The 13,782-nt window shown below is 32.4% G+C and overlaps 1 protein-coding gene across 1 annotated transcript in view; it reads left to right on the top strand.

The window, feature by feature from the left end:
• Window positions 1-13,782, top strand: part of LOC143046488 (uncharacterized) — a 28,831-nt gene that overhangs the window by 10,047 nt on the left and 5,002 nt on the right. The window contains exons 3-6 of the mRNA XM_076219645.1: window positions 728-898; window positions 3,973-4,048; window positions 11,775-11,938; window positions 13,220-13,399. Of these exons, the coding sequence (XP_076075760.1) occupies window positions 728-898; window positions 3,973-4,048; window positions 11,775-11,938; window positions 13,220-13,399 (591 nt within the window). The remainder of the gene's footprint in view (window positions 1-727; window positions 899-3,972; window positions 4,049-11,774; window positions 11,939-13,219; window positions 13,400-13,782) is intronic.

The following is a 13,782-nucleotide window of genomic DNA, read 5'->3' as shown; positions in this document are numbered from 1 at the left end:
TACATAAATTATGTCGTTTGTTTTCTCGTTGGAATTGTTTTACATTTGTCAATTCGTGGGCCTTTTATAGCTGACTAAGCGGCTTTGCTCATTGTTAAAGACCGTACGGTGACCTAAAGTTGTTAATTTGTCATTTGGTCTCTTGTGGAGAGGTGTCTCATTAGCAATTATACCACCTCTTCTTTTTTATATTATATTATTATTTAAATATATGTAACAGTACAATAAAATATAAAATTGAGAATGGAAATGGAAATGGAGAATGTGTCATAGAGACAAAACCAGAACAAAGAACAGAAAACAACCGAAGCTACCAATGGGTCTTCAACACAACGAGAAAGTCCAGTACCCGGAGGCGGGCTTTAGATCGCCCCAAAAGCATACATACATTACATATTAATTTAACATTTGTGTAAATTGGACTTGAATAGCGCAAAAAAAAAAAAAAAACAAGGTTGCAGTATATATTCGTGAAAAAAATAACGTACTTTTACCTATAATGGTTTACTTTTACAAATTGTGACTTGGATGGAGAGGTGTCTTATTGGCACACCTACCACATCTTTTTATATCTATATTGTGAAAACATTACAGCTAAGGGACATTTGTCATCCGTCAGAACTTGAGAAACAAAGCCGAGAAGGTTTAGCGAACAATAAGATAATATATAGATATAAAAAATGAAGGCAAATAATATGAGATTTCCGATAAAAAAATATTTTTTTAGGAGTTCTTGTTGTGTTGACTCAAACCACTGAATTTGGTTATGACTGTTGTGGTTTCGTGTATGAGTGGCAGTTTCACAGCACATCAACAGGATCATTTGATGCGCAGGTTTGGAGACCCCAAGCGACTGACATGTACCTATTGGTGGGAAATAATACATTAACATCCACAAGTAAGTTAACTACTACGCAGGTCAGTGGCGGATCCAGAACTTTTCATAAGGGGGGTGGGAAATGCTGACCGACCTAAGGGGGCCTGCTCCAGTCATGCTTCAGTGATTCCCTATTTAATCAACTAATTTTTCCCCACAAAAGGGGGGGGGGACGGACCCCCGGATCCGCCTATGCAGGTGTGGAGACGTCTGGCGACTGACCTGTATCTATTGGTGGAAATCACACGTTAACATCCAAAAGTAAGTTTACTACTACTCCTCATATAAGCAGTAAACACTGTTACACGAGGCACATACATAATACAAACATTATTTAGAATGTATTCCACTTTACTGCAATGGTGAAAAATGGTGACCAAGATGAAATAAGACAATAAGTCATGATTATTTTGAGAAGTTTTTAAAAATAGAACCAATTTTTGTCTATCTCGATTTTATTGATGCGCTATCAAACTGAACAAACTCGATTGTGACCGTCCGAATTATGAGTATTACCGGATGTATACATACATAAGCAAAACGATGGTTCCTCATGTCAAACACTACGTATCCACTTGCTCTGAAAAAGAAGGAGATATGCTATGAATGCCATTGATACAACTATCCACTAGAGACTGAAGGAAGAAGATGTCAACACCTCTGGGATACTACATATAAAAACAGATGTGATATGATTGCTATTGATACAACTTCCCACCAGAGACTAAATGATACAGAAATTAACAGCTATAGGTCACCGTATGATGGCATACAACAGTGAGCAAAACCCATACCACATAGTGAGTTATTTTAAAAAGGCCCCGAAGTGACAAATGTAAAAAAAAAAAAATCAAACGATAAAACTAACGGACGAATTTATGTACAAAACAATGAACAACAAAAAAATATGACATAAAGCAACGAACGACTACCAATGAATTACAGGCTCTTGACTTGGAAAAGTCATATATAACCTTCAACAATGAACGAAAAGAATACCATTCATTAAGCTTTAAAAGGGTCCTGATTCAGAGGAGAAAAACCAACAAACCAAAAACAAATTAGACAGCAAGCAACCGACGACAGCCACCGAATTACAAGCCCCCGAACAAAAATAGAATTTAGCGGAGTAAAACATACTTTTTTGATTGAGTTAAGCCTTCCAATTGATATTTTATCGTGTGGTTTTCTATGTTGTAATGTTATGCTATTGTTTCAGAAAAAAGGAGAAGGTTTAGTACCATTAAAACGTTTAATCCCGCTGCAAATGTTTGCACCTGTCCTAATTCAGGAATCTGATGTACAGTAGTTGTCGTGTGTTTATGTAATATATACGTGTTTCTCGTTTCTCGTTTTATATATAGATTAGACCGTTGGTTTTCCCGTTTAAATGGTTTTACACTAGTAATTTTGGGGCTCTTTATAGCTTTTTGTTCGGAGTGAGCCAAGGCTCCGTGTTGAAAGCCGTACATTGACCTATAATGGTTTACTTTTATATATTGTTATTTGGATGGAGAGTTGTCTCATTGGCACTCACTGTCACACCACATCTTCCTATATCTATGGAATACCTTACCCGGGGTAGTGGTGTAACATTCGAAGATAAAACATACTATAAAAACCAGTTGGAAGGACTGATCTCGTATCACATCAAAACTAACACTGCTTGGGAGGGTTTGGATGACTTTTGAATAAAACACGAAAAGGCTAGATTAAAGCCAATAGTAACTAAAAATTAAACCCCAACGTAGAAAATAATATTCACAGATAAAATTCCAAGCAGTACACATGACTACCCCCAGTATTTTATTTTTATTTGAAAAAAATAGCTGGCTTCTGTAAATGCATATACATTTTATATTTAATAAAATGCTGGGGTCACACATTCGCGTATAGACCGACTCGTGAACCAGAAGTACTTAGAAAATTTACTAAGTCCGTATACGTTATGTACACGCAAGAAGAACGATAAGCAATCGTTAGACGCGTGCTGCATAAGTTTGAATTACGAAATGCAACAAAACACGCTTGGTGAACGCTTTAACTTCAGAATTTTTTAATGCAGCACCAAAAATTCATCTAGCTCTATCGTTTGTCAAACGTATACCTGTTCGCCGCTACATGTACGTAATACATACGTTGGGGAACGCTACAGATAAGTTTGAGACATGTTTAGGGCACGTTGTGTACGGGGTACCAAACGTATTCACTGAAATTTATTTGGCTCGTTTAATTTTCATAAAATTTGAACCAACTATTTTATCAGAAAAATTACACTGGTTATATAGCAGTTTGACAAACACTAATTTTTATCATTGAGAAGCTTAATATTCCTTTAACAACACAACTTAATTAAAACGTTTAGCTGATTTTACAGAGTTATCTACCTGTAGTGTTAGGTACCACTTTAAGATCTTTCGACTTTTATTTTGGAGTTTCAGCGCTCCGTAAACGTATAAAACGCACCCGTGGTGGTGTATCATAAACGTATTCTGACATTCAACGAAACTTGCCCTAAAATTTATAAAGTGGCATATTTCCGTGAATTGTTTTTTTTCTTCATGAAAACATTAAAAAATGCCATAGAGGATCGAGAATTAAGTACGTTTTCATCTGTGTCATTGTTCGAACTGTTGCAGGAAGGACACTCATAATATTCATCTACTGCGAATGCTTCCTTTGAAATTTCTTGAGAAGATATGCATCTTCAAACAATAATATACTTATTTATTATAGTGGAGCGAATGAAGCCTCACTATGAATTGTATTTTGTTTATTCCATTTAATTTTGAATTTTTATCGAAATGACATGAATTAATTATAAAACCAACATTTGACCTCGAAGGAATGGCTATTAAACAGACACAATAAATATGTTTTTCATTAAAATAAATTTGTTTTATTCAACAAGAAATTGAAATTCAAGTCTAAACTTTCCAGATACCGTTATTTCAATTAATATTAAGATACAGTTAACATGATTTACATTTGAAATATTAACGAAAAAAAGCTTTCGTGCAAAATAGAATGAAATACAAGATTACGCTTCGTGGTTAAAACAAAAATAACAGTAACAATTTGTTTTTTTTCCCTAGATCCTGGTACAGAAGAAAATCGCACTATTGCCAATGGTCAGAGAATCCGAGTCAATAACAATGATTATCCTGGACTGTAAGTTTTCTTTGCACAAAAAAGTCACCGGGGGCGGGTTGTCCAGGGTGCCCCCGATCAAACATTTTTTCCTATGTATATTTGTGTAGATTGTTTGGATTTCATTTTACTTTTACGTGTTTTTTCGGTCCGTTTTGTACTTAAATGTAAACATAGCTAACTAAACCTCTTATAAATGCTCCATGTTCTACATAAGAAAATCCGTCTACCTAGTCAGGAATAGGACAGTTGTTGCTCATTTGTTTGATGTGTTTGAGCTTTTTATTTTGCTATTTGATTATGGACTCTCCGTTTTGGATTTTCCTCGGAGTTCAGTATTTTTGTGATTTTAATATTTTTATAAAACAATTGATATACATAATGTCATACCAAAATTATACATTTTAGGCTCACTGACAACTCATACTTGTGCGTCAAGGATGCGCATTTACTGTAAAATAAGGAACATACGTGCAATAAAATATAGCATTACTAGAACTAACTCAGTTGATAAATGCGCGCAATACGAACTATGTCAAATCGAGAAAAAAACAGGAACTCGACAATAGAAATAAAACTACACATACCTGATATTTCCATCTATAACAACCACATGACTTTTGACAAATCTTCAATACACATTATGTAAAGAGTTTCTAAACAACTAATTCTAACACTAATTAGTAATTAAGTAGTTCAAAATTTTAGTATAAGATTTAACTGCTATCTTTTAATTATTTATTTTCTGATTTTTATTATTTTTATAGCAATCGTTTCACAATAGATTATTTAATTCCTTTTAATAACTTTTATTTCACGAAATGTAAAATTAGATTCACAAACATCACAAAAGCACTTAAAATGTCACTATTACAAAGCGTATACTACCATTTTTATGTTGAAAAGCACTGTGGATTATTTATTTTAAACATGTTTTTAATATCACATGGGGAATTGTGGTATACATGGTTGAAAAATCAAAATTTTGATGGTGATAATTTCAGAAAAAGATCGATATTTAAAATTATCCAGAAGTTCTATATAGTTTTTTTTTAGAAACCGCACATAGTTAATACCACTACTCGGACAGAATTGTAGTCAATCTAATGGGGGGGGGGGGGGGGGGGGGGGAAATTTGGGAACATGCATATGAGCCGGTAATGTACTGTTGCTTGTACGCAATTTCGGAATTTTGTGAACTTGGGTATTTAAAACAAATAATATAAGTCCTCCGATTTGCTGTTCAATGTAATGTTCATTGAAACCATGAATGACTTATGATTCGTCACAATCTCATCCTTGTCAAATAATATGTTTTGTATATGGGATTGCCAGAGTGCTCTATCGTCCTAATTCTTTTATGAGATACTCGTAGTAGTATGATTGCATACAAAGACAATATTATTTGAAGCTTTGTCCGCAAGAACAACAACATAGTAATATAGAGGTGCTAGTCATTGCACATCCTCTCTGTCTCTGAAAATGGACTTTAGTCGACCATTCACACAGTTCTTCAAATTACGAATGCGACATTTTTTCAGAGACCTGATTGTTTTGACCCATTCGGACAAAGTGTCCAGTTCAACTTCATCTCGTTTACTCCATGTAGCGTATTCCTCAACTATTTTGGAGTTATTGTTCCAATTGATGTGTTGGGTTTTTCTGAACTTAGAACCATTCTATATCATCTTTCGGAGATGTTCATGTTGAATTATGCTGAGATCCCCAGTAAGGAGCTGTAAATATAAGGCGAGTGGGAATAGTCGCAAATCAGAGGGATTTTTAGGTATTAATCTGAAGCAAGGTCCTGCAATGCTTATTTAAAGTTAAATACTTTAGATGCAATGGTTTTGGTGTCCCTGTATAATAAATAAGGAACAGACTGGTTATAAAAATAAAGTGGAATTTTAGATGTTACCCTCTTGTGATGCAGAATGTTGCTCATGTTTATAGCATTAGTTCCTTTATTGATAAATTAAACAGGAAGGAATGTCCTCGTTTCTTCATGTAAAGGTTCCGATCTCACTGATTTTAAAAAGACGGAAAAGAGCTACATCAAACATTATGATAACCCAGCCTGTATATTGGAGAAAATGTATTCATGCATCCACTTCTGTGCTGACATGAATTATCATTCATATGGCTATAATTATAAATTAACTGTTTACAAAATTTTTTTTTGTTGAAAAACTAAGGCTTTTCTTCCCCAGGAATAGAGTACCTTTAAGTTAGCAGTATTTGGCAAAACCTTTAGGTATTTTGGTCCTCAATGCTTTTTAACTTCGTACTTTATCTGGCATTTTTAACGAGTCTTTTGTAGACGAAACGGGCGTCTGGCGTATATACGAATTTTAATCCTGGTATCTATGATGAGGTTATATATTATCAAGTGCACATTCTGTCAAAAGTTAAAGGAAATTAACAACTAATTCTAACACTAATTACAAAAAATGAATTAGTTATTAAGTAGTTCAAAATTTTATTATAAGATTTAACTGCTATTTTTTAATTATTTATTTTCTGATTTTTATTATTTTTATAGCAATCGTTTCACAATAGATTATTAAATTAGGTTTAATAACTTTTATTTCAAGAAATGTAAAATTTGATTCACAAACATCACAAGAGCACTAACAATGTTACTATTACAATTATAAGAATCTTCAGCATACTAATCACTTGTTCTTCTGTGTGCATGGCATGTTTTGTTTTCACTATTAACAAAATATGGGTATGTTATCCCAAAGTAATAAATTTAAATTGTTTTATGTTGAAAAGCACTGTGGATTATTTATTCTAGACATTTTTTTTTATTTCACATGTGGAAAGGTGTTATACATGGTTGAAAAATCAAAAATTTTGATAGAAATAATTTCAGAGAAAGATCGAGATTTAAAATTATCCAGAAGTTCTATAGAGTTTTTTTTTAGAATCCGCACATGGTTAATACCAACTACTTGTACATAATTTTAGTCAATCTTGTGGACATTTCTTTTGTGGAACATGCATATGAGCCGGCAATGTACTGTTGCTTGTACGTAATTTCGGAATTTTGTGAAACTTAGGTATTGTAAACAAATAATATAAGTCCTCCGATTTGCTGTTCAATGTAATGTTCATTGAAACCATGAATGACTTATGATTCTCCAAGATCTCATCCTTGTCAAATAATATGTTTTGTATATGGGATTGCCAGAGTGCTCTATCGTCCTAATTCTTTTATGAGATACTCGTAGTAGTATGATTACAAACAAAGACAATGTTATTTGAAGCTTTGTCCGCAAGAATAACAATATACTAATATCGAGATGCTAGTCATTTCACATCCTCTCTGTCTCTGAAAATGGACTTTAGTCGACCATTCACACAGTTTTTCAAATTACGAATGAGACATTTTTTTCAGAGACCTGATTTTTTTGACCCATTCGGACAAAGTGTCCAGTTCAACTTCATCTGTTTACTCCATGTCTAGCGTATTCCTCAACTATTTTGGAGTTATTGTTCCAATTGATGTGTTGGGTTTTTCTGATCTTAGAACCATTCTATATCACCTTTCGGAGATGTTCATGTTGAATTATGCTGAGATCCCCAGTAAAGACATGGCAGAAGGAGCTGTAAATATAAGGCGAGTCGGAACAGTCGCATGTCAGAGAGATTTTTACGCATTAATTCTAAAGCAAGGTCCTGCAATGCTTGCTTAAAGTTAAATATTTTAAATGCAATGGTTTTGGTGTCCCTGTATAATAAATAAGGAACAGACTGGTTTTAAAAATAAAGTGGAATTTTAGATGTTACCCTCTTGTGATGCAGAATGTTGCTCATGTTTATAGCATTAGTTCCTTTATTGGTAAATTAAACAGGAAGGTTTTCCTCGTTTCTTCATGTAAAGGTTCCGATCTCACTGATTTTAAGGTCAAGGAACAGTAAATGGGCTATGTCGTATATTTTGCTCAAATTTTGCATACAATCTTGGCTCGGTGAACTACAACTGACAATCGAAAAAATAATGCATTTATCTCTTTTATTATCTGAAATATTGCACATTGATTTCTTTTAATACGGGTGAATATTTGTATAGAAAGCACATACAATCAGCGTAAACACATACAAAATTTGTCTTAAAATCGCCAAATCTTTTATTCTACTCTATAGATTTTTCTTTAAAAACTGCATGTTGTTGACACATAAAATTCCGATATAATGATGCAAAATAAAGATAGGGTCACCGACTTAACTTGTTGTCTAATAATCATTTTTTCACCTTGTTGGTAGTGAAAAACGTCAAAAATCAACGTTTTACGGCCTGCAACACGGCGACGTTACGATTATTTCGACGTTTTTTAGGATTTTTTCACAAAGAACACAACATTGAATGATGTATACCGTAAAAACGAAGTCGGTGACCCTATCTTTATTTTACATCATTATAACGGTAATTTATGTTACCACAAGATATAGTTTTTTAAGAAAAATCTATGGAGTAGAATTAGAGATTTGGCGATTTTAAGACAAATTTTAGAAGGTTTTATGCCGATTTTATGTGCTTTCTATACAAATGCTCACCAATTTTGTAAGAATTCATTCAGTACTATTTTAAATGATAAATGAAATCAATGCATTATTTTTTCGATTTTCAATTGAAGTTCATCGAGCCAGAGTTGTATGCAAAGTTTTACTGAAATCTGTGACATAGCCCATTTACTGTAACTTGACCTTAAACAGATGGAAAAGAGCTACATCAAAGATTATGATAACCCAGTCTGTATATTGGAGAAAATGTATTAATGCATCCACTTCTGTGCTGACATGAATTATCATTGATATGGTTATAGTTATAAATTAACTGTTTACAAAATTTTGAATTTTTGAAAAACTAAGGCTTTTCTTCCCCAGGAATAAATTACCTTAGCAGTATTTGGCAAAACGTTTAGAAATTTTGGTCCTCAATGCACTTCAACTTCGTACTTTATCTGGCATTTTTAACGAGTCTTTTGTAGACGAAACGCGCGTCTGGCGTATATACGAATTTTAATCCTGGTATCTATGATGAGTTTATATATTGTCAAGTGCACATACTGTCAAAAGTTTAAGAAAATTAACAGGCAGGGAAAAAAGAGTAGTTCTAAAGAAATTAAACCCTAGTGGATGATGAAGATTTGAAATAAGGTCATCAAAGCTTCGAGATTTGGAAGACCTTTTTACATTAAGACTACGGTTATGACTATGTTCGTGTCTTAAAAAGTAAAATCACAAAAATACTGAACTTAGAGGAAAATCAATTCGGAAAGTTCATAATCACATGGCAAAATCAAATAACAAAACGCATCAAAAACGAATGGACAAGAACTGTCATATTCCTGACTTGGTACAGGCATTTTCAAATGTAGACAATGGTGGATTAAACCTGGTTTTATAGCGCTAACCCTCTCACTGTGATGACAGTCTCATCAACTTCCGTTATATTTACATTGATGCGTTAACTAAACACTCATACACAATAAATAAAATAGTCAAAATATGGGTACATCAGTCATTATCGTATATCAATTTTAAAAGGAACAATTTAACAGAATACAAAAACAAAACTATCTACAAACACATTCATTGATTTGTGTGTCTGACGTCAGAAAATTTTATACGTCACATAGATTTGTCGTTCAATGTGCATAATAACAATTTTAAAATTTACATAGACAATGTTAGCATATAGTGTTAAAAGATCAAAAGTATGTAAGAATAAATTTCAGAAATATACCGAAATTGAAAACAGTCCAAAAGTTATAATAAAGTAGGGTTAAATAAGCTCATTACATTTACATCACAGCAAGTTGGACTTGACAAATTTCCTACTTTGATGTTATCATTGCAACCATATGGTATTGTATTACCTAGTTTTCTTATTCAAACATTTTCTCTATCTTTTCGGAAAGGAGTACATAGTATAGGGCTATTGCTGTGGTTATAATAATAATAATAATAATAATAATATCTTTATTTAAAGAGAGTAACTCATTTGGATTAAACCAATTTTCAATAAGGCTCTCTACATGCATACAATGTTAACAATATGAATAAAAAATAATTAATCTACTGTTACACACATGTAAACAATAGACGTATATAAAGTAATATAACAACAACAACAAAAACAACTATGGTATACATTGTGGCTTAACTTATAAATTCAACACTTTTAAAAATAAAATGACTTGTAAGAGTTTTTGAATGCAGATATACTTTTTGATTTTTTAATTTCACTGGACAGTGAATTCCACACTTTTGGACCACTAAAAGAAAAACTTGATTTGTATAATTCTGTATTTGATTTAGGGACAATAAAATTATCCGATGATGAAAGTCGAGTATTGTACGATTGTTTACTACTTGTAGGCACAATAAGATTGGATAAATATTTTGGTGCCAGTTGGTGTTTTGATTTATACATTAATAATGATTTGTGGTAAAATATTCTCTTAGTAACAGGAATAATTCCAGATTCCTTAAATAGTTCAATAGATGGTTTACGAATATCGTGTTCGTTTAAAATAATTCTAGCTGCCCTTTTTTGCAATTTTAGTAAACTGTCAACTAAAAACTTGTTACAGTTTCCCCATACTGAACAACAGTAATCCAAATGTGGAAGAATATACGCATTGTAAAATAGAATTCGTGCATTGTGATTCAAGTATTTCTTGATTCTTTTTAATAAAGCTAATGAAGAATTAACTTTTTTGATTATATGATTAATTTGATCATACCAAGAAAGAGTTTTGTCAACAAAAATACCCAGTACTATAAAAGTTATAAATGTCCTTGGTGATGCATTCTTTCATAGATAAACAAGGATTATGATCTGGCTAATTAAAATGGTTATGAAAAAAACTGAATTTCCGATCTTTATTACAAGACCGGTGTTAAATTATGCTTTTACGCAAAGTTTGTCTAGTTTTACCAACATAAAGTTGTGCAAAACAAGTACATTGAATTCTGTAAACGACATTGTCCGTGGAACAGTACAGAGGCTCAAAAGATGTAAAATAATACCTTTTTTTGTTAAGTTACCACTGAAATAATCAGGAATCGTGAGTAACATATTACAGAGTCGTGAGTAACATATTACAGAATCGTGAGTCACATATTACAGAATCGTGAGTAACATATCACAGAGTCGTGTGTAACATATTATATTATCGTGAGTAACATATTACAAAATCGTGAGTAACATATTACATAATAGTGAGTAACATATCACAGAGTCGTGAATAACATATTACATAATCGTGATTAACATATTACATAATCGTGAATAACATATTACATAATCGTGAATAACATATTACATAATCGTGAATAACATATTACAGAGTCGTGAGTAACATATTACATAATCGTGAATAACATATTACAGAGTCGTGAGTAACATATTACATAATCGTGATTAACATATTACAGAATCGTGAGTAACATATTACAGAGTTGTGAGTAACATATTACAGAGTCGTGAGTAACATATTACAGAATCGTGAGAAACATATCACAGAGTCGTGATTAACATATCACAGAGTCGTGATTAACATATCACAGAGTCGTGATTAACATATTGCAGAGTCGTGATTAACATATTAAATGCCTTATACACGTGCTGTTATCCTTTTTTATGTTTAATAGAAGAAATTATTTGAGTTTATTCACCTGAAGCAGAAATGTTTGAACAGTTCTTAATATTAAAGGAATAATTCTTTTTCAGGCATTCAACTGGAGGATTGTTCGTAACTTTTCAAAATGGAGGTCCAGAAAATGTAAGGAAGTTAACAGGTATAACAACAGCAATCGCTGTGTCGACTACACTTGATACTTCAGGTGCATCAGCAATTAACTCGGACTATTCCATTATTTCTTATTATACACCAAGTAAGTACTATACTATTAAACTATCAATACAGACTTTTCTTCCTTTAAAAATGAATGCAAAACAGAGAAGAACTTGCATCAATACTTTTTTTTTATATTCGCTTTATTTTTGTTTTAAAGGTATAAACTAATATTGTGATTAGTTATATATTTTTATGTATAATTATGAAGTTCATAAAGGAAGCACGATTTGCTTTTCCTTCTACATTACCTGCAATTACCAGATTACTGCAATTAGTTATCTAGGATCATAATTTAGTACGCCAGACGCGCGTTACGTTAGTTTGTCCTACTTTATTATGAAGTGTTCTGTGTACTTACGGGGCGACGAATGGGACTCTAATGGTTTGGTACTCGAAATTCAATTTTGTACGGACAAAAGTGAGTTTTGTTCAACAATAATGAGTTAAGTTTAACAAAATTTGTAGCATACTACAAATTTAAAATTTTGTCATACAAAATTATCTTTCAGTGGACAAAAGTTACTTTTGTCATTACAAAATTCATTTTTGTACTACAGACTTTAATTTTGTTACCTAATTTGAAAATTGGGCGACAAAAGTCAATTTTGTATGCAAATTAGTTTAGTTTGGATTCTGTGAACTAATTTGCATACAAAACTGATACTTTGTCACAAAATTCATTTTTGTGTTTATTTTTTGTGTAGACAAAATTTGATATTTGTTAAACAGAAGTGAAAATTTAACACAAAAGTCAATTTTGTCTTCACAAAAATAAACACAAAATTGAATTTTGTATTGACAAAATTCATTTTTGTAGACAAAATTCATTTTTTGTAGACAAAATTCATTTTTTGTAGACAAAATTGAATTTTGTGTTTATTTTTGTGTTGACAAAATTGATCTTGTGACACAAAATTGACTTTTGTGACACAAAACGAACAATTTTAGAAGGGCTTCCTAAAAATCATGTAAATACTGATTTACTTGCTATGTAACTGATGATACCATAGGGGACTGATAGTCTACCAATAGCAGTATCATTCCGGTGCTGTAAAAAAAAAACCAAATTAGAAAGTTCATGCGTCTGAAGCGCTTTTCAAGATTATTTCCATCAGATAACGGAATATTTCAAGGATTATAAAAGCACTTTTCTAGATTATGTTTATCAGATAACGGGATATTTAAAAGATTATAAATCCGAAACAATAAGTGATCTATATGACCAAATTGGACGTAAAATCCATGTAAAGTCAACATAGGCTGAGGAAGGTGAGACTTTATTTAAATCTTAACATGGTTTAAAAAATTCTTGCTGAAGGTGAAACTCCACAGTTGACTGGCCTTGGAACAATAACAGTTTATAACGATGACGTCTCGATTGGAAAGGTTTTAGCTACAATAACATATACTGATAATGACCAAGAGGATATTGGAAACCTCGCGTTGACATTGGATTCAGCTACCAACAGTGGAACAAGTTATTTCGAGCTTGTTGCAGGTATGTAAGAATGAACTTTGTACTGTTACACTACTTTCCAAGGTTAGGTGGGATTCGACACCCGCAAACATGTACAACAAAGCCGAATTTTGCGTGTGCCATTTACAAGACATGTGCATACAATTAGTGGTTTTCCTTTTGTTTCAGTATATCATATTTTGTGTTTTGTTTTTCACATAAATCAGGCCGTTATTTTTTCTCGTTTTACGGGGTCTTTTATAGCTGACCATGTGGTTTGGGTTTTGCTCATTGTTGAACGCCGTACAGTGAAATAAACTTGTTAATTTCTTATTTATCTGATCAAGTCTACGGAGAGATCAGTCCTGTATAATTTATCATGTATACGTAATTCAGAATAATCTCGTTTGTCACAGATCCTATGT

The sequence above is a fragment of the Mytilus galloprovincialis genome, chromosome 9, assembly GCF_965363235.1.
Source record: "Mytilus galloprovincialis chromosome 9, xbMytGall1.hap1.1, whole genome shotgun sequence".
Classification (NCBI taxonomy): domain Eukaryota; kingdom Metazoa; phylum Mollusca; class Bivalvia; order Mytilida; family Mytilidae; genus Mytilus; species Mytilus galloprovincialis.
Note: the sequence above shows the minus strand (reverse complement) of the source record. Positions and strands in the feature narration are given on the sequence as shown.